The sequence below is a fragment of the Thunnus albacares genome, chromosome 17, assembly GCF_914725855.1.
Source record: "Thunnus albacares chromosome 17, fThuAlb1.1, whole genome shotgun sequence".
NCBI lineage: Eukaryota > Metazoa > Chordata > Actinopteri > Scombriformes > Scombridae > Thunnus > Thunnus albacares.
This window is the reverse complement of record NC_058122.1, coordinates 24,673,682-24,701,586: the sequence shown is the minus strand read 5'-3', so window position 1 is coordinate 24,701,586 and position 27,905 is coordinate 24,673,682. Positions and strand designations below refer to the sequence as shown.

The 27,905-nt window shown below is 42.6% G+C and overlaps 1 protein-coding gene across 2 annotated transcripts; it reads right to left on the bottom strand.

The window, feature by feature from the left end:
• Window positions 1–26: 26 nt before the first annotated feature.
• On the bottom strand, window positions 27–27,859 carry ppfia3 (PTPRF interacting protein alpha 3). Of its 2 annotated transcripts, XM_044332178.1 has the most exons (30): window positions 27,175–27,859; window positions 22,061–22,162; window positions 21,620–21,859; window positions 21,482–21,541; window positions 20,021–20,149; window positions 19,791–19,883; window positions 19,066–19,118; window positions 18,862–18,955; window positions 18,583–18,717; window positions 17,333–17,416; window positions 16,891–17,022; window positions 15,072–15,134; window positions 14,880–14,959; window positions 14,176–14,344; window positions 12,951–13,144; window positions 11,427–11,643; window positions 9,974–10,107; window positions 9,729–9,883; window positions 9,467–9,566; window positions 9,277–9,358; window positions 8,453–8,653; window positions 7,314–7,379; window positions 6,779–6,805; window positions 6,412–6,587; window positions 5,944–6,041; window positions 2,844–3,019; window positions 2,432–2,500; window positions 1,247–1,409; window positions 585–648; window positions 27–316 (listed from the first exon to the last, which is right to left on the bottom strand). In XM_044332178.1, exons 1-29 carry the CDS (start codon window positions 27,562–27,564, stop codon window positions 596–598), a joined length of 3,735 nt encoding a protein of 1,244 aa, XP_044188113.1. In that variant the 5' UTR covers window positions 27,565–27,859; the 3' UTR covers window positions 27–316; window positions 585–595. The 2 variants fall into 2 exon arrangements, with proteins under 2 accessions (XP_044188113.1, XP_044188115.1); XM_044332180.1 differs by lacking the exons at window positions 27–316; window positions 585–648; window positions 1,247–1,409; ... (1 more) ...; window positions 2,844–3,019; window positions 5,944–6,041 and having other exon boundaries at window positions 6,516–6,587; window positions 6,779–7,104; window positions 27,175–27,369.
• Between the last annotated feature and the right edge of the window lie 46 nt (window positions 27,860–27,905).

The following is a 27,905-nucleotide window of genomic DNA, read 5'->3' as shown; positions in this document are numbered from 1 at the left end:
AAGCCTAACCAACACCGGCGTTGTCCTTTATTAACCCCACAGCACAGTCACGCTGAGAGAGAAAGAGCAAAGACAGAATGACAGGAAGAGAGAGACAAGAGAGAGAAAACAGCTGATCCCGTCCTACCTTCCTAGTCTAGTCGGAAAATACATTCATACATTCTTCATGTCATTTTCCCCCTTTTATTCCTTTGCTTCTGTTATTGCAGAATGGTCAGACCGATAGATTTATTTTGAAGTTAAATGGTTATATTCATTGCTTCTTTCTCTGTGGATGAGCGAGAGGGTCCTCTAGTCCCCAAATCCAGTCAGCGCCCTGAGGAGAGAAACAGCATTACTCCCACGTCACTGCTTCTGTGGCCTTAATTCAACTCTTACCTAAATCCCCACCAACCAAACCCACCACTTAATGACCTTAGGGGAACTACTGAAAATCCCAGGCTCAAACCAATCCACTGCGACAAACATGCATGAAACAACCAGACTCAATGAATGTGCCTGGCGCTGTTTGTTTTTTTTTGTCTCCGCACACACGGATGAAACACTGCTGGATAAGTTTAATTAATGCGGCGGACGGCTCTCACCTCAGCCCCCTTCAACAGGAGTACGTCCTCACTGAGGCAGATTCACCCCGGGCACCAGAGTTGGCTGTGTTGGAGACCGGGAGACAGACACAGATGGGGTTATTATCGTAACCGCAATGTCTTAAACACAGCTGACCTTCCACAAGCATTCCTATTAAGAAGTGGAATGAGGGATAATAGTCTTCCTCTGTACTTTGAAGCGTCTGTTCCTTGTTATTGCCAGTCGCTCCGCTAAAGGAAACTGAAAATTCCACTGCCAAACTAATGGCAGAGTAGCATGAAAAACAACCAACTGCTTTGCGCCTGTGACTCTTGCTTTTGCATTTAATGTGTCTTATATAACGTGTACGCTGGCTGGAAGACAAATGTTTCTGTTCAAGGCTCATTTCCAAGAAAATCAAGATGTAAACACACGGCTCATTTATAATCAGGTCTGCGGAATAGTTGCACCTGATCGGGGGTTTGCCCTCCTGTCCTCCTGTAACCGAGCTACAACAGACCTTTTGCCCCGATTCCTGTCATGCCCTTCATGTGAGTAATGCCATATAGAGTAGCAGGCTCTCACACCGTCGTCTAAATTGAGACGCGCCTCCAGGGCTCGGAGGAGCTGAACAAATGTGAATATGAGAGCCAAGGTGTCAGAGGTCACGGGTCGTACTCACCGTCACTCTGAACTTTTCTCAGGGTAACCGAGGGCGTGGAGATGGCTGAGGCACGGAAGTTAGCAGGCAGGGTCTCGGCGGAGTCGGAGGTCACGCCCCGTAGGTCTTTCTCCCTAAACATCTTCCTCCAGGAGGGCGAGCGGGTGAATGTCTTAGTTCCATCCTGGCAGATAGAGAGGGTTTGTGTGTGTGAACGAGAAGATGGCTGCTCAAGCAAACCATCACTTAGACAAATCTATGGGTGCTTCTCATTAACTTTCATGTCTCCTCGAGGCTGCCTGAGCGAGGATACAAGAGACCGTCCTTCGCAGTCTTTTATCAAACTGATGCACCGCTTTATTGGAAATCTGTAGTGTTTTGGACGCTGCAGCTGAGCGGACTGATCTCATACTACATCACCGTGGTTTTATACAAGTAACAGAACCAACTCAGGTGTAATATCGCTCCCAAGTTTAGATTTTGTTTGCTTTCTGATTCCTAATTTAGTTAAAATTGTTTTATTTGTGTTCACTGTAGGTCTGATTAATAAAGGACGTATAAAACAACTTTCACAACAGTCATTTTGAATGAAATATCATTTTTTATGAGGCTAAAAAATTCCTGCTGTGTCAGGTACAAAGTATATTTTGACTTGAGCTACTAACCAAAATCTTCCTACAAATTACAAGACATACTCATCATAACATTGACTATTAAATAATGAACTTAGAAACAGAATATCAATAAATACAGACTCAGATAATTAATACACATTACTGCAAGTAAATGGCTGCATTGAGCATCTGACCAGTAACTTTACAAACTGTGTTTTGACGGATCGGTTTGTCAAACAGTTTATTTTAAGAGAAACATGCAGAGATATTTCACCTTCTCTTTCGTCATGTTGGACAGCGCACTCTCATTATTATTATTATTTGGACGGATCATCACATAATTTCTGCTAATAGAAACTCCATCAAGGCATCAAAAGATGCTAAAGAGCTGTTAACACCTGTAGACTGACAGCTGCTGTCTTTAGAAGAAGAAAAGAACGTCTCATGTGACTAAAACCGTGTTTCCTCGATTCCTTTTTCCTCACATCTTTTCCTTGCATAAGACACGAGGGAGGGAAACGAGGAGACATTTAAGACTAATGAGAAGCATCCTATGTATTTTTATCTTTTTCCAGCTGATTAGCATGCTGACCTCATCAGGTCGTCTCTCGGTTCCCATGGAGATGAGGGAGTTGTACTCTTGCTCCAGGAGCTGTCTGGCCTGGAGGAAAAGAGGTGATGTAGAGCTTTGAGATTAGTTTGAACTATTTGCAGATGACACATTTTCAGTACAGGTCTGCTCTGCTGGCGTTCATTAGTTCATGTTTAAACAGCATCAATGCATCAAACCAAGACTGTTTTAACCCCAATGGATCAAATGAGGCCAGTTAACTTAAAGGCTTTTGGTTACTTACCGTACCTGCTCCTGTTTGAGGCTCAGAAGATGGTAATAAATTTAACTGATGTATTGGTTTACAAAAAAAAAACAGGATATTGACCACTAGTAGTGCCCTTCATAAGTAAAAATATGTGGAAAATGTGCACTTGGATGAGCTGTCAGTTACCTGTGTGTTCTGATTGGGGATCTGCAGCAGCAGGGCCAGGTCAGTGTAGTCAAAGGTGTCGTCTAAAGCCAGCAAAGCCCCGTGGACGCCGCTCTCACGGAGGTTGTCGGCATATTCCTTCAGACCGATAGTCTGCACCCAGCACATCACACGCTCATTGGACCACACCATCACATCTGGGAGGAAAGAAAGAGAAGGTGAAGGGAGGGGAAGCATCCATCTGCAAACAGCGAGATGTCTTCTGGCTGTTTTTATAACCCAGATCAGGTTTCTTTCACTTCCTGAAGTTCGAGCTGAATGGATCATGCGAGTCTGTTTGGTCTTATTAATGGTCTTCTGAAACGGTTATATTACCGGTTAAGTATCAATGAGTGATGGAGAGAAATTGCGAAACGTTTCTAATTTACTAATTTATCGTCTAACATTAACTGCACAGGTCAAGCTTATCATCAAACAAGTCCAAAACTCACAGATTTTCCTCACTTGGGAAATTCTTTTGTTTGGGGAATTCAGCCAAGATGAACTGATTGCAAATGTACAACATGTGTATCTCAAGGCACGGCGGTGGGAGAGCATGAGCTTCGGGTTTGTTTAATGGCTGAGCGTGTTGACATTTATGTAATCCTCATCCGGCCGAATTGCATTAGAAAGCTGTGGCTTATAATCTTTTCTAAGTAAGGAGGAGAGGAGGGGGGCTGTAACCAAGGGGTGGTCCAAAACGTCTTCCAGAGACATCAGAACTCAAAAGAAATGAAGGAAATGTCTTTACCATTATCAAGTTTGTGGGTTTTCTTGGGGGGTCTGAGTTTATTTTATGTTTTATGCTAAAGCAAATACATGTGTCATGCTTCTATGAATGTTGGTCAGTCCATTACTTTGATCTATTCATGGTCCACAGAGGATGAATCCTACTGGTTTTAATGACTTTTCCTCAAGGGCCAGAAGCTGATCAAAGTTTTCCATCATCCTATTAAATATCTACTAGACGGATTCACACAATTTTTTTTTTTACAGACATTCTGAATCCAGATGACTCATCCTCCTCTATCACCGCCATGAGGTTCACATTTGTGGCTTTGAGAGAAAGGTCAAAATTTTAATTTCTTCAATACTGAAATTCCCATCAGCCTCAAGTACTTTGAGTTTAGTGATAATTAGAAAATGTTAGCATGCTGACACACTAAACTAAGATGGTGAACATGGTAAAAATTATATCTGGTAAACATCATGATGTTAGCTTTGTCATTGTGAGCATGTTAGCATGCTAATGCTGGCACGTAGCACCCATTCAGAAGCAGTCAATAAATACTGTTGCAATTATCTGACTACATGACCAATAAAAAATAAAACAATTCTTGTTTCTTGCTTCTTGTTTACCCTAAAATGATACTGATAGGTTTTTTGAGTGGTGGTGCATTTCACAAATGCCAGACAGTGAGCAGCCTGTCCTCTTTCACTGCTGCACAGAGGAACAGAGGCCTACTGTCCGCTAGCTAGCTGCTTTTAATGTAGGTTAAGGTAAAAATCATGGGGAAACAAAGCAGTTTGCTTAAGTTTATGACAAAAAGACGTTGTGAGGAGCAGGAGGAAGCTCAAGTTCAGCCATCATTCTCAACCCAGACACCTACTCCTGCGATTGTTTCTCCTCCACAAGTTCCCAATAGCAATAAGCTGTACTGTTGAAAGACTCTTTTCAACTGCCAATAAAAACTGGCATCTGCCATCCTTTGATAGAGTGTCGTTTATGTGCCACGTCATGTTCAGGTGTCATTTTTAACGTTACTGAACATGTTGGTGCTGGTGTACTTTTAACCATACGCTTGATTAACGATGCTTTTGCGTCTATCGGCTGGGTGTGTGCATGTGTGTGTGCATGTGTGTGTTTATGTGGCTGCTGGGCCAGGCTATGTTCAGGTGTCATTTTGAACGTCACTGAGCGTGTTGGTGCTGGTGTACCTCTAACTGTTGTGTCTGTCGGTTGTGTGTGTATATGGCTATATGATGCTGTTAATGTTTGTCTTGGTGCCTGTAACATTACCTCTGATGATGTCTTCAGACCAGTATAGTTTAATGGCCTATATTGGTTAACATATGCGGTTCAGAACCTATTAAGTATGATAGGTCTTGGATGGACTATGCCCACCTGATTTTCTCTGTGCCCCCTGTTTACGCTACTGTGCTGTTAGCATTTAGCTAACTGCATACTGTGCAGCTCCACAGAACTGCTAGCATGACTGTTAGCTCTTTGTCTTGTTAAGGTGTAGCTACTCATGTGAAACAAAGGAAGTTTAAGAAGTAAAAGAAAGCAAAACATACTTTTGAATGTCTTGTTAAAAGTTTAAAGTAGTACAGCAAATGCTACTGCTACTGCCTCTACTAATACTAATACTAATACTAATACTAATACTAATAACAAAGACATCAATTAATAAAGTACCACAGCAAGATAAAGTGCACAAATCACTGGGTCAAAATGTTGCCCAATTTGGGTCAGAAAAGCACCAATACAACATTGGCTTACCTTTACCCAGTTGTTATCTATTATTTTGACCTAAAAACTGTCAGAAATGTATTGTTTCTTGTATAAAATGTTGTACATATGATATTCAAAAGATACAGAAGTTATTAACAATCAATAACAAACCTTGACATGTAGGTTTAAAAAGAGTAGAGCAGATTATAACAAACTTTAGTTTGGGTCAATAACCCAACAGTAAAATAAAAAACACTAAAACTGGGTTAAAACATCCCCTTGTCTTGAGTGGCTTTCTGGGTAACATTAACCCAGTATTGTGTTGGTGCTATATGGACCCAAAATGGGTAAAACTTTGACCCAGAGATTTTTAGTATGTAATAATGTGCAATAGGTAGAAGTAAACGTATGCTTTAATAATAGATCAACAATAGTAATAATCATTTTAATGATTAACCTGGATATAGATGTATGGGTTTACATAGTAATCACTAAGGTATGCTTTGAACGAGACAATAGCACTGCATGAATAGACAAATTAGTTGGGCGGACAGGGTCATCAGTGGAACAAAACCATCCCACATCTGAGGCGTTATGGTGAGAAAATGGTAGATAAAAAGAGCTCACCTTTGTTCTGGTGGACACTCTCCTCTCTCCTCCTTTCCAGCTCCTTGCGGTCGTAATTCAGGCGCTTCAGGCACATGATGCCATAATGCAAACTAACCCTGGGAGAGGTCAAAGAGCCAGAGGGTGAGCAGTTGAAGCAAGTTAACAGAGGGCGTGTTTCCACTCTCACCTGTACTCAGAGAGCATTAACACAATCCAACACCTTTGACCCATCAACTCTTTTAAAATAGAACTTAAATAAGGCCTGGAGACATACACCTGAGCGTCGAGACTGTCACAACAACAGAAGCGCTGCCAACATTTCTTTTAACACCTTCATATTTCCCATACCGCACTCACGCACAACAACAGAGTGTGAACAGACACACAGAGTGAAACTGAGAACAGGATAAGTGACACAAGAACATAAGTTAAATGAGTTATGGTTGTGAACGAGGCAAGAGCAGGCACGCAGGAGCCGAGCCCTACCTGTGGAAGCTGTCCACCATTTTGAGCTGTCCTCTCAGCTCCTTCTTGGTCAGGTGGTCCAACATACGGGCATCCACCAGGGACTCCATGAAATAGCTGCGATACTGTGGCAGGCCCAGGCTGGGCAGCCAGTCGTTGCCCACCCACTCATGATTCATATCACCATAGGCCAGTATCTGAAGGGGACAACCGCAGATGATCAACACTGAATCACGCTTGGCTTGATATGTGATGGTGGTGCAAGTCAACGACTCATGACTCACTGCGTCTAGTCTCGCTGGAGATATAATATTACTGACAGATACTCAGCATGTTGTGTTAATTCTGACTTTTTCGAAAAAAAAAAAAAGGTGCGGTTGATCCTTACCTGATCCCAGCTGAACTCTTTCAGCTCCTGAGACGCCGAGAGGAAGAGAAGAGGCAGACAGAGAGAGACAGAGCCAGAGAGAGTGATATGGAGGTGGCGAGGGAAAGGGGAGCGGGGGTCGAGAACAGGGTGGACGGATGGAAGAGATGATGGAGGAGAAGCAGAGGAGAGGGGAGCAGTAGCAGCGGCAGCAGCAGCAGCAGCAGCAGCAGCAGGAAAAGAGGACAAAGGGAGGAACAGTGTGTTAGTGAACGGGTAATTAGTTGGAAGCAGTTCACATTGAAACAGCAACCAGAGGGAGAGAAGAAGATGCTCAACACTATGGCCTGGGCCCCACAAAGAGAGATATATAAAGAGAAATACAAAAAGAGAAAATACAGAGAGAGACAGTGAGAGGAGGAGGAGGAGGAGGAGGAGGAAGGGGAGAGACTCGTCAACATGATTCAGACCAGACTAGACGGCAAACATGATTAAAAACTGAGTAATCATAAAAGAGGGTTTCACAGACAAAAGACAAAACAGATGAGGCACTGACCGGAGGCTTGGTGGCAGCGTTTAAAGACTCCATCTCCGCGTGGGTCATCCACACGTTACTGGTCGACTGCGGTCATGTGAAAAATGAGAGAAAAATAAAGCTGTTAGATATGAAAAGCAAAGCGCCACATAGTGCTTTGCCTGTTTCAAGTGCTGAATCAGTGCTTGTACAGTTTTTTCTGGTGCCAAAAAAAAAAAAAAAAACACATCACAAGATGTTAACCGACCACAACAGCAGACGGCTTTCTCATTGCCAAGGTGATTTTGATGAGCAAGAGGTTTGACAGGTTTATGTGAAATGATAGGATAAATCTGTTAAATCTGTTGAGCAGAATTACGCGGCCGCTCACTTTCAACATTACATCACATTAATATGATTCCTGCTGTAAATAAATATGAAGCCAAGGAAGGAGGAAATGGAAAAGTAAAGCCAAACCAAAAATTGAGACACAAATGTCCTGCGTGCTACGGTTTTACTACATTTTTCAACATCTGGTTTATCTTTGTGGCTGTGTGAGAACGTGAAAAAAATGGGCAAATTAAGCCAAGTTTTATCTGCAAGCAATATAAGTGGAACTTTATCAGTGCCTATGCAGTTTACTACCATTCTCTTATGGAAAATACATTGATATTTTTTTATTATTTTTGACATTTATCACATGCAGGATATGTTTCATGTTCTTTGGTGTTTTATATTTTCCTGTATGTCTTCTTTCTTGCTCTCAAACAGTCAAAGATTTCTCATATTTTTTCTTTCCTACATTACACAATCTGCATTTCATTTCATATCATGCTTACTTGGCATCATACATTCTCATTTGCATACGATTTTATTTGTTGCATCCTGTTATTAGCTTCTGCTACAACGCCCACATTTCCCAAAAGGATCATTGACTTTTCAACTCATCTCAAAACTACAAACATCTGTTTCGACATGTACCTCATACCACTCATGCTCAGCACGGAGAACATGCCTTGATAAGTTATTAAAAAGGTGTCAACACTTTGATGAACGCATGCTCCAATCTTTACCTTTGATCCTATAGGAAGTGGATATAATTCCTCTTTTCTACTTTATAGTGAGTGAGTATGTTAAATGTATGTGCGGTCACAGTGTGTTGCTGATTCAGGGAGTCTCACAGAGCGAGTGCTGGCCGGGGCAGAGGGGCTGGTGAGGGATACCATCTCCTGGATGGCCAGTCGCAGTTTGAGGCGGTGCAGCGGGTTGCTGATGCCGATCTCCCTCTGGATCTCTGTGTCCGACAGGTTGGCCATGATTGCGCCGCTCTTCACGTTGGCACGACAGGCTGCAACGTACCAGGCTGGCATTCCCACCCAAAGCTGGAAGGAGGAAAACAACAGATGAAATAAAGAAGAATAAAATGCGGAAAAAGTATTATCTGAATGCAAGTTTTGCGGCTAACTCCCTTAGATTCTTTTCTTCACTTAAAGGGGACGTATCATGCACATTCACAGGTCTATATTTAACAGGCTGTTTCAGCTCCTGATGAAGCCACTCTATTCTGATTGGTCAGCTTCAGGAAGCTTCCTCTTTCTCCGGAGGCTACGTAAACAAACAATGGTAGTAGGATTTCACTTCTTTTTCTTGTTCTTTACTCAAAAAAGTCAATTTCTCAAATACGTCGGTACATGTTCAAGCCAGATCAGATCTGAAATATGTGAGTGGATGATGGGAAAAAAACCTGGAACCACCATAGCAACAAAGACTACAGAACAGACGACTGTTTGTGGGCATGCACAGACGATCTGATGACATCACAAGGAGGAAGTAGAGGTAACTTTGCAAACAGAGTATTCACAGCAGGCTGAAGCCCTGGCTTTTGACAGGCAGGCAGCATTTTTACATACGTTCAGCTCAAGTTTTGGAGTTTTTAACGTACACATCCGACATCATAACAGCACATAAATGCTGAAAATCACAAAAATCTGCAACCAAACAGTACCTCCAACCAAGATACAACAGTGGGTCCGTCCCAAGATGCGAAGGGAAGTCCTTGGCGACATGCTTCTTCCAGTAGCTCATGCCTGGTAAGAAGAAGAGTTATAGATGTTTGTGGTTGTGAGAGAACAAAAACTAAATCAGGGAACCAAATGGAAAAAAAAAAACAAGGAACACAATTTCCTGGCGCTCACTTCTTCTTGCTGCGGCGGTCTTTATCTGCTGGACCCAAAGTCCCAGTCTTGTTCATCCCCATAGGGTCTCCAGAGGCCAGGTCTTCAGAAGGTGTAGATGCTGGAAGAACCAAAGAGGTCAAACATCACAAGAACTACAGGAACCGCACATAAGAATAACTCAGAGCCAGAGCAGCTCAAACATGTTTAAATGAAAATACTGACAGTGTGGATTATTGATATACAGTCAATGTTATCCCTCCCTTATCCTCCATCTGTTTACCAAGAGACGCAGATCCATCTCGCCCAGGTTGGCCCATCCTCCCTTTCTCCTTCTTTCCAAAAAGCCGACCGATGGAAGACTTGATGCTTTTCTTCTTGCTGGACTTGTGAAGAGAATCTTGGCTGCTGTTGGAACTGCTGCCATCTGCTGAGAGGCTGGAACGGAGAAGAGAAAACACTGGGGTAAAAACCCCTAACACGTCAAAAGCATTACATCTGATAGATCTTATGTGCAGGCTTTCTTACCTGCGGAACTCCCGGGGGTCGTCGAGCATGGCGCCCGGATGGGTGAGGGTCATCCTGTCCAATCGCAGAGCACGAGGAGTCGGAGGAGGCGTAGAGTCAAGAAGAGCGAGAGACCGATCGTCGTCTTTGTTGTTCTGAAACATGGATCATAAACCTTTTAATGAAGAAAAAATCAACAAATATTTCTGCACATTGGATGGTACATCTAACTAGCTTAACTAGGAGCCATTTTTTTTCGTGAACAGCTGAAATGATACTTGATATCTGCCGAGTAGATCGACTTAGGGCTATAATTCCCTTAATTCGTTGTCATGTTCCTGCCTGGATCTTAAGATAATAGCACACAATCCATTTTTAGTCCGACCAAAAGTTAAAAACCCATTTGTGAGGGTGTAATCGCAATTGTTTAACCTTCTCATATAATGAATAGATGTGTGGTTTTTTTTTAAACAGATGTAACTGAATGATCCAAAAACTAGATCTCACCTCATTCAGATTCTTTTTGTTCTCAGCTAGCTTAGATAAGTACTGCACAGGAACAGTTCATATTTTCCTTGGAAAATTCCAACTAAATTGTTTTTATTGAATGAAAGAGCGAAGAGGAAACATGAGCTAAGTACTAATGAGCTGCCGACTGAAATCCTAATTTTTCTGTTGATTGGATAGTTGATTAATCATATCAGTGTTTGTGTCATGTCAACAATGTTTGGGTATACTGTAGCATTCAGATGATGCTCATTTGGTACTAATTTGGGTCCAGCAAACCAAGAAAATAATACCAACTTTATTACTCCTGATAAGTCACCTACATCCATTTCTCTTTATGCTTTTTACTCCTCATTTTTACCATATGAATAGAAAGTGGGGTTGGATGTTACCTTTTACCATTTCTCTATTGTCTTATTTTGGTAACCGTACCCCATTTCTACTCTCACCTTTTTGTTCTTGATAGGAGTGGAAGCCGTCATAGTTTCCTGCAACTCATGTCAACCGATATAGAATATTTGTGGAGCTCCATTACTGTCTTAAGTTGTTTTATGTGACATCCATCTATATCTCCCCCTTTGTAGCTTGAACAGTTCTTGCAGTTTTATCCTGATCTTGCACATCCACATATTCAGTTTTGCAATCACTGCTGACTGCATGTTTTTTTGCTTGTTGCACCATCTTTTATAGTCTATTCACATGTCTCTGGATTGCTGGGCCAGTATGTCTGGCACCAGTCATACCACGCTGAAAGTTACTTGAAGTAGTCTTGGCCAATCTAACATGATGTTGAAGAGAAACCGAACTTGTCTGACCCTGTCTGCATGATTTACTTATGCTTTATTTACATGACTCATTGTCTGGAGGAGTTTTTTTTTTGCATAAACAGGGAGGTGGATATCAGAGCAAGATAAAAAAAAGGTTAAAAGTACAGGAATAAGCATTCTTCTCTACATTCCAGCGGTACCTGTCTATCGGTCTCATGGGCCGGGGAGTGGGGCAGACGAGGGGTGGAGTGTCCAGAGCTGGGGGGAGAGGGGGAGGCCAGGGTGGAGGATGTGATGGAGGAGGGGATGAAGCCCCGTCCTGTGCTGTCTCTCCCCAGGGAGGACGGAGGGATGCTGACCTGGCTCTCGATCTCCTCGGCCCGCAACTCTGTGTTCTCCTTCTCCTCCTGGATCAGTCTGGTTTTAAACGTGGGGGGTGAAAAACAGAGGAGGGAGAGGACTGAAACATTTGGATGATAACATTAAAATACTGATATGTAGTTCATCCTGAAATCTGAACAGACTTAAAGGAATAGTTCAACATTTTTTGGGAAATATGCTAATTCGTTTTCTTAGGATACTTCTGGCATATATGTACGATAAATATGTAGCTATAGCCAACAGCTTAGCTTAGCAGAAAGACTGGAAACAGCTAGCCTGGCTCTGTCCAAAGGTAAAAAATAGCGCGTACCTGCACCTCTAAAGCTCGCTAATTAACACCTTATGTCTTGTTTCTTTAATCTATGGAAAAAACGGTGTTGCATGTTTTACAAGGGCTAGGCAACCACCAGAAACTCCAGGAAGGTTACTGGTCCCGGCTTGTCTGACACATAACCCTCCGTAAAGCGGCAAATTGATTTACACTTCAGTTTTTGTACGGATTAAACAAACAAGATACGACATGTTAATTAGTGAGCTTTAGAGGTGCAGGTACGCACTATTTTTTACTTTGGACAGAGCCAGGCTAGCTGCTTCTCTGTTTCCAGTCTTTGCGCTAAGCTATGCTAACCAGCTACTGCCTGCAGCTACAGACAGTATTTACAGACATGAGAGAGATATAAATCTTCTCATCTAACACTTGGCACAAAAACGAACATTTCCCCAATGTCTAACTATTCTATCAATCTCTTGTAGCTGCAGGTGAACTAAAAATTGTCTAATTGTCAGAAACAATAACAAAATCTCCATCATTTGTTACAAGAGCCCATCATGTCATCGAACTTCATATTTTGTGTCACCAACATCGAAAAAAACTCCAAAGGTTTTCATTTTACATTGATATAAAACAGAGAAAAAACACTAATTTGGAAATGTTTAGTAGTTTTACTTGATAAATGACTATTATTAAGTTTGATTATTTAATTACTACTCATTTCAGAACTAGTTCTTTTAATGTTGTGCCAAGCGGTGACAGCGAATAGAGAGATTAAAAAAGGCTGCTCCTGTTTCCGAGAGCACAGACGGAAGACAATTAGAGTTTCTGGACTCTGAGTATCATTTTATTAGGTACACTTGAACTATCTAAAGCAATCCAACTAAACATCCCTGCAACCGATCCAACCACTGTGAAATTTATAATGTTCGGTTTTGTGTAAACAGTGTCAGAGAGTATTGATGTGTTTATTTCTGAGGCTGTAGTATGTGATGGCGTTGTATCAGACTGCTGACTCCCTCCCTCCCTCTTTGTGTCCATCCAGCTGTTGAGTGCTGCCGCCCTTCCTTACTTGATCTCCTTATTGATGGCCTCCAGCTGTTCCTGCAGCATGATGGCCAGAGTCTGCACATCCGTTTGTCCGCTCGGGGACAGCAGCTCGGAGCCGAACCGATGCTCCCCGTCGTCCTCGTCGTCGGAGCAACCCACATCGACGCCAGGCTCGTACCCGGTCCCCAGCAGAGCCCCGCTCTCCCAGTCTGGATACTGCACACAGAGTAATACATCCCGCTCTCAAATACTTATCATTCACACGTGTTTCTAGACTAAATCTATTTTTAGAAACGCTGGTGATCAGTGTTGAAAGTAGCAGTAATTGATTATATGATAGTCACAGGAGATCAGGATGAATGTAATATCATCAACCTGCAAGTGACAGATATGGGAAAATAATTCAAAAACTAGATCCCAACCTCATTTTGATTTTTTCTCATTCATCTACATCTTAGTGTTGATTCGTCAGCTCACACTTGAAGAACAGGTTCGCAATTTTACAAGTCTGTCCTAAAACAACAGTCTGGAGCCCAAATGAACATTGAAACATGTTTTTCTTGCTGTAATCATTCCTCCTCTTCATACTGACCGTTAGAAGATCCCTTCATAATGACCTTACAATGTAAGTGATGGGGGACAAAATCCACAGTCCTCATTTTGTGCAAAGTTTATCTCTTATTATGAGTCAAATCGAGTGGATATCTTTCAAAGTTACTGTCTTTTTAGTGCCAAATTCCTTCTTTTTGTTATGATCCTTCCACTGCAGCAGAACAGGAAAACACTGACAGAGAGGGAATTATTTTTACTAAAAGATTGTACCTCTGGAAGATATCCACTTTATTTGACTAACTCAGATGGCTGAAGCCTCATATTATCTTCAGATAAACTTTTAGATACATTTTTGCTTGATTACAGCGAGAAAAGCCTGTTTTAATGTAAATGTGGGCACCTGACTATTGTTTTAAGAAAGACTGAAAATCTGTGAACCAATCCTTTAACTAACTTGCATAAGAGATGCAAAAAAAGCTCACTTTTTTCCAGTGGAAACCCTAAAACTGATTTTACTGAGTGATGAGAAAATTGCTGTTTGGAGGAAACATATTTTCCTACTTTGTAATGTTAAATAAATTTGTCAATTGTTCCTGTGTAGCAATAACATACTGATTCATAAAAAAGTCCAACATTTCAGATGCATGAAAATGAATCTGGGCTTGTGGTGGGCGTTCGGGACGTTAGATTCTCACCTTCGTAGAATCCTCCCGGGCGGAGCTCCAACGGGCCCGGTGACTTCGTCTGACCACGCCCCCGGCGGAGGCGTTACCAAAGGGATCCAGATGTGTGGTGGAGCCTGTCGGGAGGGACCCGCCTCCGTGGGAATACCTCAACTCCAGAGCGCTACCTGGGAGAGAGCGACTGGAGAGAAAGGAGGAAAGAGAGAGAGACGATACGAGATAAGATAAAACATTAATTATCCCCCCCGGGGTAGATAAGGATGTGGTAAGATATGAAAAACATGTGTGAAAAAAGGCTAAATAAATAGAAAATATGTCCCTAAATCAACCTGAAATTAAATAATTAAATGGTACATTCAATATAAAACAATAAGAAGAGTATGATATATGAAGAAAACTAATGATTTGACTTCAAATAGCGCATCATATTCCCATTAACAGCTCTACAAAGGGCTATAAGAGAAAGAGTCAAGACATGCAGATGAGAAAATGAGAATTAGAGAGTTGGGTCATGCACGTGTGGTTGAGCTTGTATACATATCAACGCTGTAACAGCCCTGCGAGTGCTGACAGCGTTAAACGCCTCCGACGTCGAATGATTTATCTACAATGACTCACGAGATGACAGATAAAACGTCTCCCGTCTTTACAGTCAGTCGAGAAAACTTTCAAAAATGGATGGACTTTCCTTTTCTACGTGGCTAAACGGCACAAACCTGGAGTAAGAGCCCCCGGGCCTCGCTCTCAACTGATCCAACTCCAGCTGAATCCTCTCCAGCTCCGCTATGAGCTGGTCCTGGGAGTGAAAAGAGAGAAAGAGAGAGTTGGTGAAAAAAAAAAAAAAAAAAAAAAAGGGGAGCATATGTCTTCTAGCTTCAACAAAGAATGAAGCCTGGAGATACAGTCACCTTGTTTGCCAAGAGATCATCCTGGAGTTTCTTCATGTTGGAAAGTTCCTCAGATAGGGCATTCTGGGTGAGGAAGAATTAGAAGTTTTATTACTGTAAAATAACAACAGTTTATTCTTGATAAGATGTGTTCAAACTGGGAGGCAACGTCACCGAGCTACACAGGAAAACATCGCTCCACATGTTGCTACACAAAGGAAATCAGCCAGTAAACGACACAAAGCAAAGTAATAAGTTTTCAGCAACATTTCATATCTCTGCGCTTTCGAAAGTTACTGTTTACAGTACACATAATCCCTTTTAGCAATGATGACTCCTTCCAGTAATAAAAACTAGAGAGAAATATAAATTGAAGATGTAAATAAGCTGTTTATTACAGTATCAGTCAAAAGTTTGGACACACTCTTCCATTCAAGGGGATGGGTACTGTATTTACCAAAATGATGGAAACAAACAGAACTGTGAGGTGTTAGTTCTCTAAACTGTTTAATTTCTTTAAATTTTTGAAATCCATTTTTTCATCCAAATATTTGTATCATATGTAGACAAACTGGTCACAAAGTTAACTTCACGAGGACTTATATCCCCGAGCCAGTAGGCCGGAAACCTCGGCTCATGGGAGGTTTATCACCTCAAAAATATCACTGAAGTGCAGCCGTTTCTCTTCCTGAATGACCTGTTTTCCACATCCAGCTGTTACGCAGCAACATTATCATTCATTTAGAGTCGTGTTTCTGTCCACCTGCTGAATGTAAGTCCAATATTCACTCTCTTTAAAGCTCTGTTTCTGCTCTCTATCAACTCCTGAGGGAAATATCTGACTCTCTAGCTGCTAAATGCTCCACTATGTTCACCAGCTAGTCTACAGCTAACTGTGTCTGTTTGCCGTTTGGTGCTGAGCAGGTAGTGTACGGTGGCTTTTTTCTACAGCTTTTTCTCTGAAAACGACGCTATGAGAGCGCTGAGAGTGAACCGAAACAGTAAAGTTGCAGCTGGACGGATAAACAACGAGCTGAAACTCACTATAAAGCTCCGTAGAGCTGAGAGGAGCTACAGAGTCACTGATAAGTCCCTGTAGGTTCATCACTATGAGCCACGACCAACACATTACAATCTGTTATTTCATACATTGTTATTATGAAAAATATAGATTATAGCCGCTTTAAAAACCTCTTTAGCCTGGCTTTTGATTACAATATTTGACAGCCATTATTTACTCAATTTAATCCTTAAATTTATTGTATTAATGTTTTAAAATATTTTATACCCTCTTATCTATTTCCAAAATGTATCTTTCTATTTATCTATCTGTTTTTTTGTGTGTGTTGTCTCTCCTCGATTCTTTTAATATTGTTTTACTGCTGTAAAGTGTATTGAGACGCCCTGCTGTGATTCTACACTTCAAATAAATAAACTTTAACTTTATTCGTCATTGTTGTTTATCCGTTTTATCTGGTTCTGTTTTATTTTATTACATTTTCCAATAAACAGCTTGTCAGTCACCGGTAAAGCATTTTGAATTGTGCTAATCGGTACGAAAGATGCGATACAAATAAAGCTTGATTGATTGATTGTTGGTTTACCCCAAAACAGATAAATAGTGATCCCTGGGGATAACAAGAGACAGAAAAACATCTACTGTGAATCCAGCTGTGTGTGGACGAAGCGCTCGCTGCTGTTTGGAATTCACTCAAGTTTTAACTGGTCACTTCCTGGAGGGCACGCATACCCGACACCAGGGAGTTCGTCTGGATAAAAGGGACGAATCCTCGGTTTTACCACGTTTAGATAAAAACGAGGAGATGTCTGAGCGGGTCACCTTCTCCTCCAGGGCGGCCATTCTCTCCTTCAGGTGGAGCTGCAGCCTCTCGTTGGACTCAGACAGCAGCTTGTCCACCGTGTCGGAGAGACGCTTGTTGTGTTCATCGTTCATCCTCTCCCTCTGCCTCGCCTGAGGGGGAGAGAGAGAGAGAGAGAGAAAGACGGGTGAGAGCGGAGGAAAGGAGGAGGAAAAAAAAGATGAGTGTGAGGAGGGAGAGAAGAGGAGGGTGGGGGGGGGGGGGGGAGAATTAATAACAACCATTCTGTTTGACAGAGAGCGAAGATTTCTATCTGAACGTGCACGGTCAAATAGAGGGTTTAGAAAATTAGTGCGCCTTTGTGCTGCGTAAAGCCCGACAAAGGAACGGCACGAAAAAGAGGGGGAGGATGAAAAAAAAAACAGAAAAAGAGAGAAAGAGAGATAAGCGGGCATGACTCACTCTCTGTAGCTCCTGGTTCTTCTCCTCCAGTTGCGCCTCCATCTGCCGCAGACGCTCCTCGAAGTTGCCGTGACGCTCCTCCGCCTGAATGATCGGAGAGAGGAAGGAAGCGAGGAAGCTAGAGCGTGAATCGTGTTCCCGCACTGATACAGATTAACCACAAAAGGAAGGCAGCTTGTTGACAGAGTCTACCAATTAGTGACATGCCTTTACAGATCAAAGCGTAATAGGGAAGTTTGTTTGTCTGCGTCTCTCTGGGTATTAGTCCTATATTTCCGTGGGAAGCCATCTTGCCTGAACATGTAAAAGAGGTAAGTGTAGCTGCTGACATGAGAGTAGGATCAGACTGATGCTGGATTTTCGGGGCCGATGCCAATACTGATATTAGGGAGCAAATCAATACATCATCTTATATATACAGATTATACACATAAACACACCATTTTTTTGCAATGATTCCACAGATATGTAACGGACGCTGGATATTTTACAGTTAATAATTAACTTAATTGCATAAAATGACTTGTAAATGAATTGTAAATTACTACAAATAAAAAAAACACATACTACAAAAATAACATGTATGTATACATTAAGCTTGAATTAAGAAAAAGGATCAAATATATATAAAATGTTGCCTATATATGACATATATGCTAATACCCGTATATCTGTGATAGGCCAATATTGGGGCTCTACAGGAGAGTGAATGTAATATTTTTTTTTTGTTTTTTTTGATTGGCATGAGTGACAACAGCGCTGTCAAGAATGCTTAAGCTTAACACCTGAGCAATTTAATCAGTCATAATGTGCTTGTGCGGCGTACAGTTCCTGACGTGTCGAGCGCCCAAGGATCAAACCTGCTGCCCTGCGCTGGCTTTCATCTCAGATTGTTTGCTAACTGGCACCTCTTGGTGAAAATATTTGATATTCATCTGTCATTTGACATCTCATGTTCTGTTTCATTCATGCATGAATGCACACAAACACCTACACACACACACGCGCGCGCACACACACACATAATCATGCCTGCACCAGCCTACACGCCCGCACATGCCCACACACACACATTCATGCAAATGTGTCTGTGCACATATTGCTGCTGTCAAAATACTGCTATTTTAATTTCATTACATAAAAACACATTGGGGGGGGAGGGGGAAGGTTTATGACACTTTTTCAAATCTATAACTGTGTCGGTATGATTGCAGGTACGCACACACACACACACACTTGCACACACTCACCTTGTTGAGTGCTGCCACTCTCTGGGCGAGCTGGGCTTCGATCTCAGGCAGCGTCTCAGCCCTCTGCAGGGTTTGCTGCAACTTCTGTTTGGCATCATCCAGACGCTCCTGAAGCTGCCGGTTCTTCTCCTCGCTCTGCAAGAAGACAGGATGAGAGGGAGCGGAGGTGAGACTAGGAGTCTTTGTGCCAATGTACAACGAGGCCAAGTTGCCAATCAAGAGCAGAGACATGGACACACACACACACACACACACGGGTATGAAAGAGACTTTTCCCACCTGTCTGTAGAGAGACTCTTTGCTGGCCAGCTCGTTCTCCAGTTTATCTTTTATGTCATGGAGAGACGTCGCCTCCCTCTGGGCACTGAGGTACCTGCAAACCGGATTAAAACAGCAAACAGACAGAGCAGAGCAGTGAGCGGAGAACAATTTAGAAGAAGGCAACGTCTGAGAGTTCAAGACCACGGGAGGAAAAACACAAACCTGCGTTCTAATGTGGTGATTCTCTCCTCCATGTCTTCCCTTTGACAGAGTGCCTATGAGATTTAAAAAAAAAAAAAAAAAAGGTGTGTGTAATTCTGATTCTGACGCAGAAATAGAAAAGAAAGGAGACCAGACAGAGAAAGCGGAGAGAGAGGGCAAATGTCAAGCTTGTAAGTAGGAGTTGATCAAAGGGAATTCACTGGGTTTGAACAGCTATTGGCTGAAGAATGATGATGACTAGTTAATAATTCTTGTTGACATATTTCAGAAGCACCCACTTACTGCACAAGTCCATGAGACGGAGAGGGAGAGAGCGAGACGGGAGGTTAAAAGAGGATAAACTGAAGAAAAGCAGTTCGGCTGGAAGGAAACACAAAGGAGGAGGAAGGTTTGCTGAGTAAACTGTCTCGTCTACCTCACGTTCCAAAACACTCCCCACCTTTCAATCAGCTACCAGCACGCTGACTGATTAACGAGGCGTCAGCCATGCGAGAAAAAAAAAAAAAAACGCCTGCAGCTCTACCACTGGCACTGTCACCATGGCTACAGGGTAGAGGCTGCTCCTGTGCGTACAGTAGCAGCCGCTGCTGCCAAGTAGTCAAATGGTTTTGTTACCATAGCAAACTGTTACATATCTCTGTGTATGAGCAAAATAGACTCTTTGTGCCACTGCGACAGACACATAGTGGCGGTTTATTGTCTGTCAACAGCTCGGCGAGTCCCACCTCTTTCACATCTCTCTGTAGTTTCTGGTTGGCCTCCTCCGATCTGGCCAGCTCCCTCCTGGCGGACGTCAGCTGCTCCTCGATCTCCCCGACCTGACGGGAAGCGAGAGTGTGGGACACAAGGTCGAGTGAGCACACATCATTGTCTGTCTGTTAGCATCTCCGGCTTGTGATATTTTGTTTGTTTTGGTGAAAGCATCAGACCATAAGAGTGTCCCTGTATCAAGTACCTGTCTGCACATGAGGGCCAGTCTCTCTTTCAGCTGGCCCAACTCTGACCTCTGTCGCTCTATCTCGCCCTCCCTCTGCCTGTCGATCTCTCCGTCATCCAAGATGGAGGAAGGTCCGTTGGGCAGCCGCTGAATGAAGAGTGCAAGTACAATTTAATTGCAAACAATGATCATAATATCTTTGTTATTTTTCTACTCTTATAATGTTGGATATCTATGTTAAACATGGTCAAACTTCCAAAAATTGAGGTGAACGTACACAAAATTGCTCCCCTTTAAGTCAAAAGCCGGAGCTTCAATCTGCTCTGAAGGCTCCGTTTGCAAAGTTCCCTCTACTTCCACCCAACTGACATCAGATTGTTCGCACATGCCCACAAACAACCGTCTGATCTGTAATCCTTTGTTTCTAAGGTTGTTCCTCGGTTCATGTTGCTCACACGCATACGTTGGATCAGATTTGGGCTTGAACATGTACAGACGTATTTAAGAAGTTCGTTTTGAGTAAAGAATTGGTAACATAAAGGAAATCCAGCTGCTATTGTTTGTTGACGTAGCCTGCGGGGCCGGCAGAATAAAAGTATAGACCTCGAAATGTGCGTGATACGACCCAATTAAAGTTGTGATCAGTAGAAATGACTAAACCCTACGTTACAGGTTGCGCTTCTGGCGCTGTTTTTGTTGGCTTTTAAAACACATTTTTGGCGCGTACTTTGGTGGAAAAGGACTCTGGCCATAAAGGATCCTGTCATATGTCATAAAGTATCATATTACATACAGTATCACGGTCCATGAAAGCCCTTCATGGTGAGAATGTAGAAAATACCTCACTGGAAGGAGCGTGAACTTCTTAGCGACCGCTCAAGATAAATAAACTTCATGTCTGTGCACGACGGGTGCAAAGTAAACTTCTGAAGGTTTTGCATTAAAGTCCATACAGCTCATGTAAAATCCAAGACGGTGCATTAACCACTTACACGCTGACTGACTGTAGTGCTGCACGGTAGCAGTGCGCTCAGTGCTGCCGCTGCTGGCTACCAGCTACACTCCAGTCAGTGAGCGAGGAAGAAATTATGCAACATTTTGGATTTTAAACAAGTCATATCGACTTGAATTGAATTTAGCCGCTCTCGATGGAAGTAATTTGAGTTTTGTTACTTTACATCTGCCTGACATTGACTTTTTTTTCCCCATTGCTGCAGTGAATTTGTATTTTAAGCATTCTTCTGTTACAAAAAAGTATGAGCACTGGATGCAGGATTTTGCATGGCGATAATTAGCTAGCTTACTTATCTCTGTTGGAGAAAAGTGATTTGTTTGTGGCGGCTACAGGCCACCAGCAGCTGTACAGACCTTGATGTTGCAGGTCTTTTATGTGGCATCTACTTTTTTTTTTCAAGATTTCCTAAACACAGCTTAAGCATTTGTGGAAATTACATCTTTACCTAATCTTTATCAAATTACCTCTTTGCCGTTGTCTAGTCCTTGCTGCCGCCGTTTGATTTGCTCCCTTAAAGACACCACCTAAAACAACACAGAGGAGAACCGTCAGGAGAGACTCCATCAGTGCGTAACGGAAAACAAACCAACACAGAAACTCACTTCTTGAGAGGAAGACTGCAGCTCTTCCTCCAGGACCCCAACGCGCTCCAAAGCCACCCGTAGCCTTTCTCGAACCTTCTCATCCAGCGCTTTGTGGTGCTCAAACAGCGACTTGAGGGCTTTCAGGACCTCCACCTCGCTGGAGACCCCGGCCGGGGACTGGGCCTGCCTCTTCACCACGGTCATCCTCAGGCTGCGCTCGTGACGGGACACCAGGCACTCCAGATGTTCTAGCAGCAGCTGGAAACACATGCGGTTCACGTACGTTAAAAACCCCTCTCCACGGTGCACCTCCTATCTGTTATGAATACTGTTCATATTACATTGTGAAATCTTTCGAGACGTTTACACACGAAGGCCAAAAATATCAGAGCGGGACTTTAATTAACGGCCAAATAAACACAAGAACATAATGTTAAACAGACACAGAAGTGCACTGACTCGTGTGTTGTTTCGCTCTGCCTTCAGCTCGGCGATCTCCTCCTCTCTCTCCAGCAGCTGTTCCCGGCAGAGGTTCAGCTCTTTGGTCAGCACTGCAAACTCCTGCAGGGTCACAAGAGGGTGCTGTTATTGACTCAATGCTTCTGCATGAGGTCATGAGTGCAGTTTATTCACACTGACCACACACACATTCATACAAACATCAAACTGAAAGGGTCAATGCATCCACAAATTATTTTGTAATGAAGTACTTTCCCACATTCCCTTTAACCTGCCTCTTTTGGTGATTTCCTTCATTTCCCAGAATGCCTTCAGAGAGCCATAAACCTGGTTTACCTGGTTGGTTTTGCAGGTGGAGGGATTAGTAACAAGCTAGCAAGGGAGTGAAGGTTGCACTGAAGCTGTTCTGCTGGTTTTATTTGCTCTGTTGCTCCTGTAATGGATTTCTCTCTCGTGAGACGATAAATGTTGAGTCAGAGGGACTGAAACCAAACAAATGATGTCCTAATCATCGAAAACTTTGTTACAAAACACCACGGTAATTGGGCTGGAAATATCTCAGCATGAAGTAACCTCTACTTGCTTGGCCGGTGATCCCAAAAAGAATAAGAAACATGCACGGCCAAACGTAAGAAATAAAACTCTGGACTGTGAAGTTTACTGCCAATATTTTCCCACACAACACAATTACCTACAGTGAACAGTTTGAAATCAAATCTTGATTTCATTAGCAAACTCAACAAATTCAACCTCGCAGGGTTTCATTGCATTACCTCCATGCACACATGCACAGAAACGCAGCTACACCACGGCCCGAAAAAAGAAAACCAGTCGCTAAAAAAAAACAGCATGACAGCACGTACAGTATAATCTCTGCCATGTCTACCACAGCGCTCCTCATTCATGAGTCTTAAACCGGTCCTTGATATAAAAATCTAACCACCGGGTTTATTGCACATGTTGCACCTGAAATTGGTTTAATTGCACAATAACCACGACTGGCTGTACATTTGGCCGTCATTAAAACAGAATGCCTGGAGGTTAAACAAGCATGAGCGTAGCAGGAATTAGAGCCAGCACGGTGTATTGTATATTTCCATTTGACAGCAGTCCAGTTGAATTGTTGAGATTTGGTGTAATTTATTCCAATTATGTGTAATTGTGTGGTTAGCTACATGATAGATATGATTAAAATCTGTTGCCTTTAGTGTAACTAAGTGGTATCTATGGCGACAAATCAACAAAGAGAGGATGATTGACGTTAGGCGCAAGTCACATAGATTGAGATGCTGAAATGATGTTTCAACGCGAAGTAAAACACACGACTGTGAACGCATACTGTATTATATCCTGCACTATATGCACCGACTGTTTCGACTCGGCTCATGTGCGATCGTGGCGTGACACACACATGACGGAGCACACGACCGTCCTCAAACACGTGCGCCTCGTCGTGTGTGCGCTTTCAAAAAAAATGCTTGATGCAAACAAGCCATTAAAGGGCAGTGATGTGTGCACGCCGCTGCTGTTATCTTCACTCCGTGTTAACAGCCATCAGTTTTTACCCTCACGGAAGCAAACAGGCCTTTACACCCTTCTTCCAGCCCCCCCCCCAAAAAAAAACATTTTAAAAAGCATTTAAAAAGTACAGCATGTACAGTAATGTAACACGCTGATGTGCTCGCCGGGCTGAAATAGTGGTAGGATGCTTCTTCTTTGAAAAGACGACAGAGGAAGGATCAGGGAGAAAATTGCTGTGTGCAGATGGCATGTTCCGGACCCCAAAGGACGCCATAATTCTGGGATTAGTTCAAGTAAAAAGACGGTGTGAGATGGACCGCTGATACCAGACACTTTCTAGACTCCTCTCTGTCTCTTTCCATCGCCGTCATTTCGGTCAGATACACCATGCAAATCGCTCTGCTCCCCCCCCCCGACCGCGCCGGCCGTTCACCTCTTTACACTTTTCATTTCTTGCACTCTCTTCCCGTCTGAATCCTGCTATTCTATTCTCCCTCCTTCATTCATTTCAATCCCCCCCCCTCCTCCTCGTCACGATACATGACATCCAAAACACACTCTAGAAACCACCTTATTAGTATGCAGCAATATGCAAATGGGCTTGATTTGTTAGTCTCTGTGTGTTTCATATCACCATTTTTTTTTCTTCTTCTTCTTCTTCTCTCTGTACCGTGCTGTCGCTCTCTCCATCCCTCTCTCTCTCCCCTATTTTTCTCTCTTGGCAACGTCTACACACACAGACGAACTCGGTGAACTCATCTACTGTAGAACGTATCACACAGCGCTCCATGTGTTCCTCTATCTCGCGCACGTGTGTGTGTGTTCCCGCAGATGTGTACATCATATCGATCGCCTTTCTCCGTGAGGTAACGCGCCCCCCCCCCCCTTTAATGTCCGGTCACTCTCTGTTAGAAAAGCGCAGCGGCCGCTACATCTGTTGTTTCATTTTTGATATTTCAGGCGTGTAGCGACAGAGAAAAATAGGTCCTAACAATGAGGGAGGCATCATCGCCGCCTGGGGCATCCAACAATGACTCCTGCCTGAAAATAGAGATGGAGCCCTTGTATGTTGAGTGGAATTACAAAATGATTAGCTCTCGGGCACCAGGATGTGGGATAATATTGGCCTCTGCGCTGCGGGCGAAATGCAACGTTTTGCTGTCATCTTCAGGTTTTAGGGCAGCTTTTGTTAATATGCACTGCTGGCAACTTACAGTAAAAAAACACTTTACTTAAGTATTTCTATTTTAGTACATTTTAGTCACTAATTACTTTGCAGTAAATGTTTACATTCAATATAACATGAACCAATAGAAAATCTGTATCTCAGTCATGTTTATATTGATGGTGTACATGATTGCATAATCTCTCATTTTAATATTTTTAAATTAACAATTATTTTGTGGCGATTATTAACTAATCTACAACTTATTTTCTTAATTAATTTATTTGTTTGTATTGTTAAATGTTAGAAAATAGCTGAAAACACCTCTAAACATGATTACAGGCGTAGAAAACTAAAAAATATGCAGATTTGAGAAGCTGGTACGTGTGAATTTTTTCATTTTTTACAATTAAATGATTATCACAATTTGTTGTTTAAATTGTTATGAGCTTTTAACATGATCTATAGTTTTCTGAAGCTGTGGAGGAGTATTATAATAATAATACTAATAATCCTTCAACTGATTTGAAAGCATCAAAATCTACAAAAACTGACAGGTTTTCATCCGTGTTGCTGTACTTTGGACTCCCCCGGCAGCAGAAAGTAATAAAGTAGTCCGACTCAGCGCCTCCTGGACCGGCCACAGCATTAAAATCCTGCTTACAGGTTAACACATCAATAATTCAACACTGTTATAGGAACAGTTTTCACTATGAGTACTTCTGATCCGAGGGTACACTCTGCTGATAGTACTTGTTTACTTTCACTGAGGTCAGATTTTGAACGGTCCAGTTTTCCGTCGTACATACAGTAAGTAAAGGGTTTGAGTCACGCTGCCCACCAGGCTGAACCGTTCAACACTTTCTTCTATGTTTGTATCCAGAATGTTATTTTGACTTCTGTGTATTTATTGGCTGATTGATAATTACAGAACCAGCTGTCTTCACTGATATTCTGTCTAAGTGCTGGAAAGTGTTGATACTGTGTGAATTTACATGATTTTATGTAGTTCTGTGTTTTTACTGAGTTGGCACCTGATAGGTTTAAAGTTCATCAACAGAAAATTAATCAGAAACTAATTTGATAATCAATTATTTGTTTTGAGTCATTTTTTAGAGAAAAATGTTAAAATTCTCTGCTTCCAGCTTCTTAATTGTGATTCTTCTTGTTTCTTTAGTCTTTTAGTCGACATTTTTCACCTTTTATTGACATTTTACAGACCAAAAAACTAATTTATTAATCAAGAAAATAATTGAGATTAACTGATAATGGAAATAAGTTGTTAGTTGCAGCCCTAGTTTTGAGCTTATCATGCCTATTCTCCCTCTTTTAAAACAGACTTCAACACATAAACATGTTTTAATCCAGTACCTGAAATTAAAGGACCAGTTCACCTCAACAACAAACTGAAAAGCTAAATCTTAGTAGTTAATTCCTGCTCTGATAAATGCACAAAATACCAGAAATGTTCTTAAATCAGTTTGTTATCAATGCAAATGTTTTGTAAATAGACAACTGCAATATGAGCCCAATAAATACAATAAATCAAGTGATGTCCTGCTGTATATTTTCCTCATACTTTAGTCATGTATCAAGAGCTGCAACCATTAGTTGATTAATTGATTAGTCAATCTAATAATCGTTTTAGTCATTTTGTTGAGCAAAAACGGAAAACATACGCTGGTTGCAGCCTCTCAGATGTAATGATTTAATGCTTTTCTGCATAAAACATGATTATAAACAGAATTTCCTTTGACTCTGGACTGTTGAGAGGACAAAACGAGACATTTGAAAACGTCACCAAGGGATCTTGAGAAATTCCAACAAGCATTTATCACTATTTCCTGACATTTTAAAGACCGAACGACTGATTGATTAATCAAGAAAATAGTTGACAGATTAATTGCTAATGAAAATAATCATTAGTTGCAGCCTTACATGCATCCCTGTGTGCTACTGTAGGATGTGTCCACATATATTGTAACAAACAGAAGAGATAATGATGTAAATACTGGAAAACTCATACTAGAAATATTGAATTGACAAGTTTTCATCTTATGATTGAATTGACATTTTGAGGTGAACTGTTCCTTTAATCTGACATGCACAGTAATATTTAAGATGCACTATCGTCTGTGCCTTTAATCGTGCAAAAACCTTCATCACACAGGATGACTGAGCTTGTCATTTCATGCCTAATACACATAACTTTTCTTTGTTACATAATGTTCCCTCATTCACACCTTCAATCTGACCTTGACAAACATGAATACGACCTATAAGTATAAAACGCTGTTAGAATCCGGGATAGAAAGGAGTTCGTGTGCGTGTGTGAAGAACATCATGTGATATTAAAACTAGTCAAAATCCACTTAGCAGCTGTTAAGTCACCTCCTGATCGTTACTCCGACCCCCTCGGTCACCGTACCTGCGGCAGGGCGATGGACAGCTGCCTCTGGAGGGACTCCTTCTCGTGGCCCAGCTCCCGCAGACGTAGGTGGGCCGTCCCCAGACTTTCCTGTGTCTCCCTCAGGCTCTCCAGCAGCCTCTCCCTCTCCGTCAGCATGTTCACCATCAGCGACTCCAGGTTGCCCGTACTGCCTCCTTCATCACTGCCGCCTCCTCCTCCTCCGCCGCCTCCTCCTCCGCCTCCACCGCCACCACCACCACCACCACCACGAGGATCCCTGCTCCCGTAGCCCCCTATGCCTCCCATCCCTCCGCCCATTCCTCCTCCGCCCCCCGCCGGGGAAGACGAGCCGCCTCCTCCCCCGCCTCGCCCGTCCTCCGAGATGGTTGGCATCACCTCGCACATCATCTTGAGGCCTGGGTGTGAGAGGTGTTATCTGAGAAGCTGTCTAGGACGCTCAGGCGCAGTGTCTGATTGGCTCTCGTCATGAAATGGTCAACGGCTACTCGGTTCGTTAGGAGGGGGGGTCTTTCCTCTCAAGCTGGCATGCGAGAAATGAGTGCTTGGGGGGGGTGGGGGGGGGATGATGGACAGGGCAGTTTTGTGAATGTGTGTGTGAGAGAGGTGGGGGTAGAGGGGGGGCGAGAGGATATACTGTAAGATAAAAGTTCCAGTGGCTGGAGGGCAACAGGGTGACAACAGGGGGGGGGGGGGGGGGGGGGGGGCGCTGAGGGTTTGGTGGTGGGGGG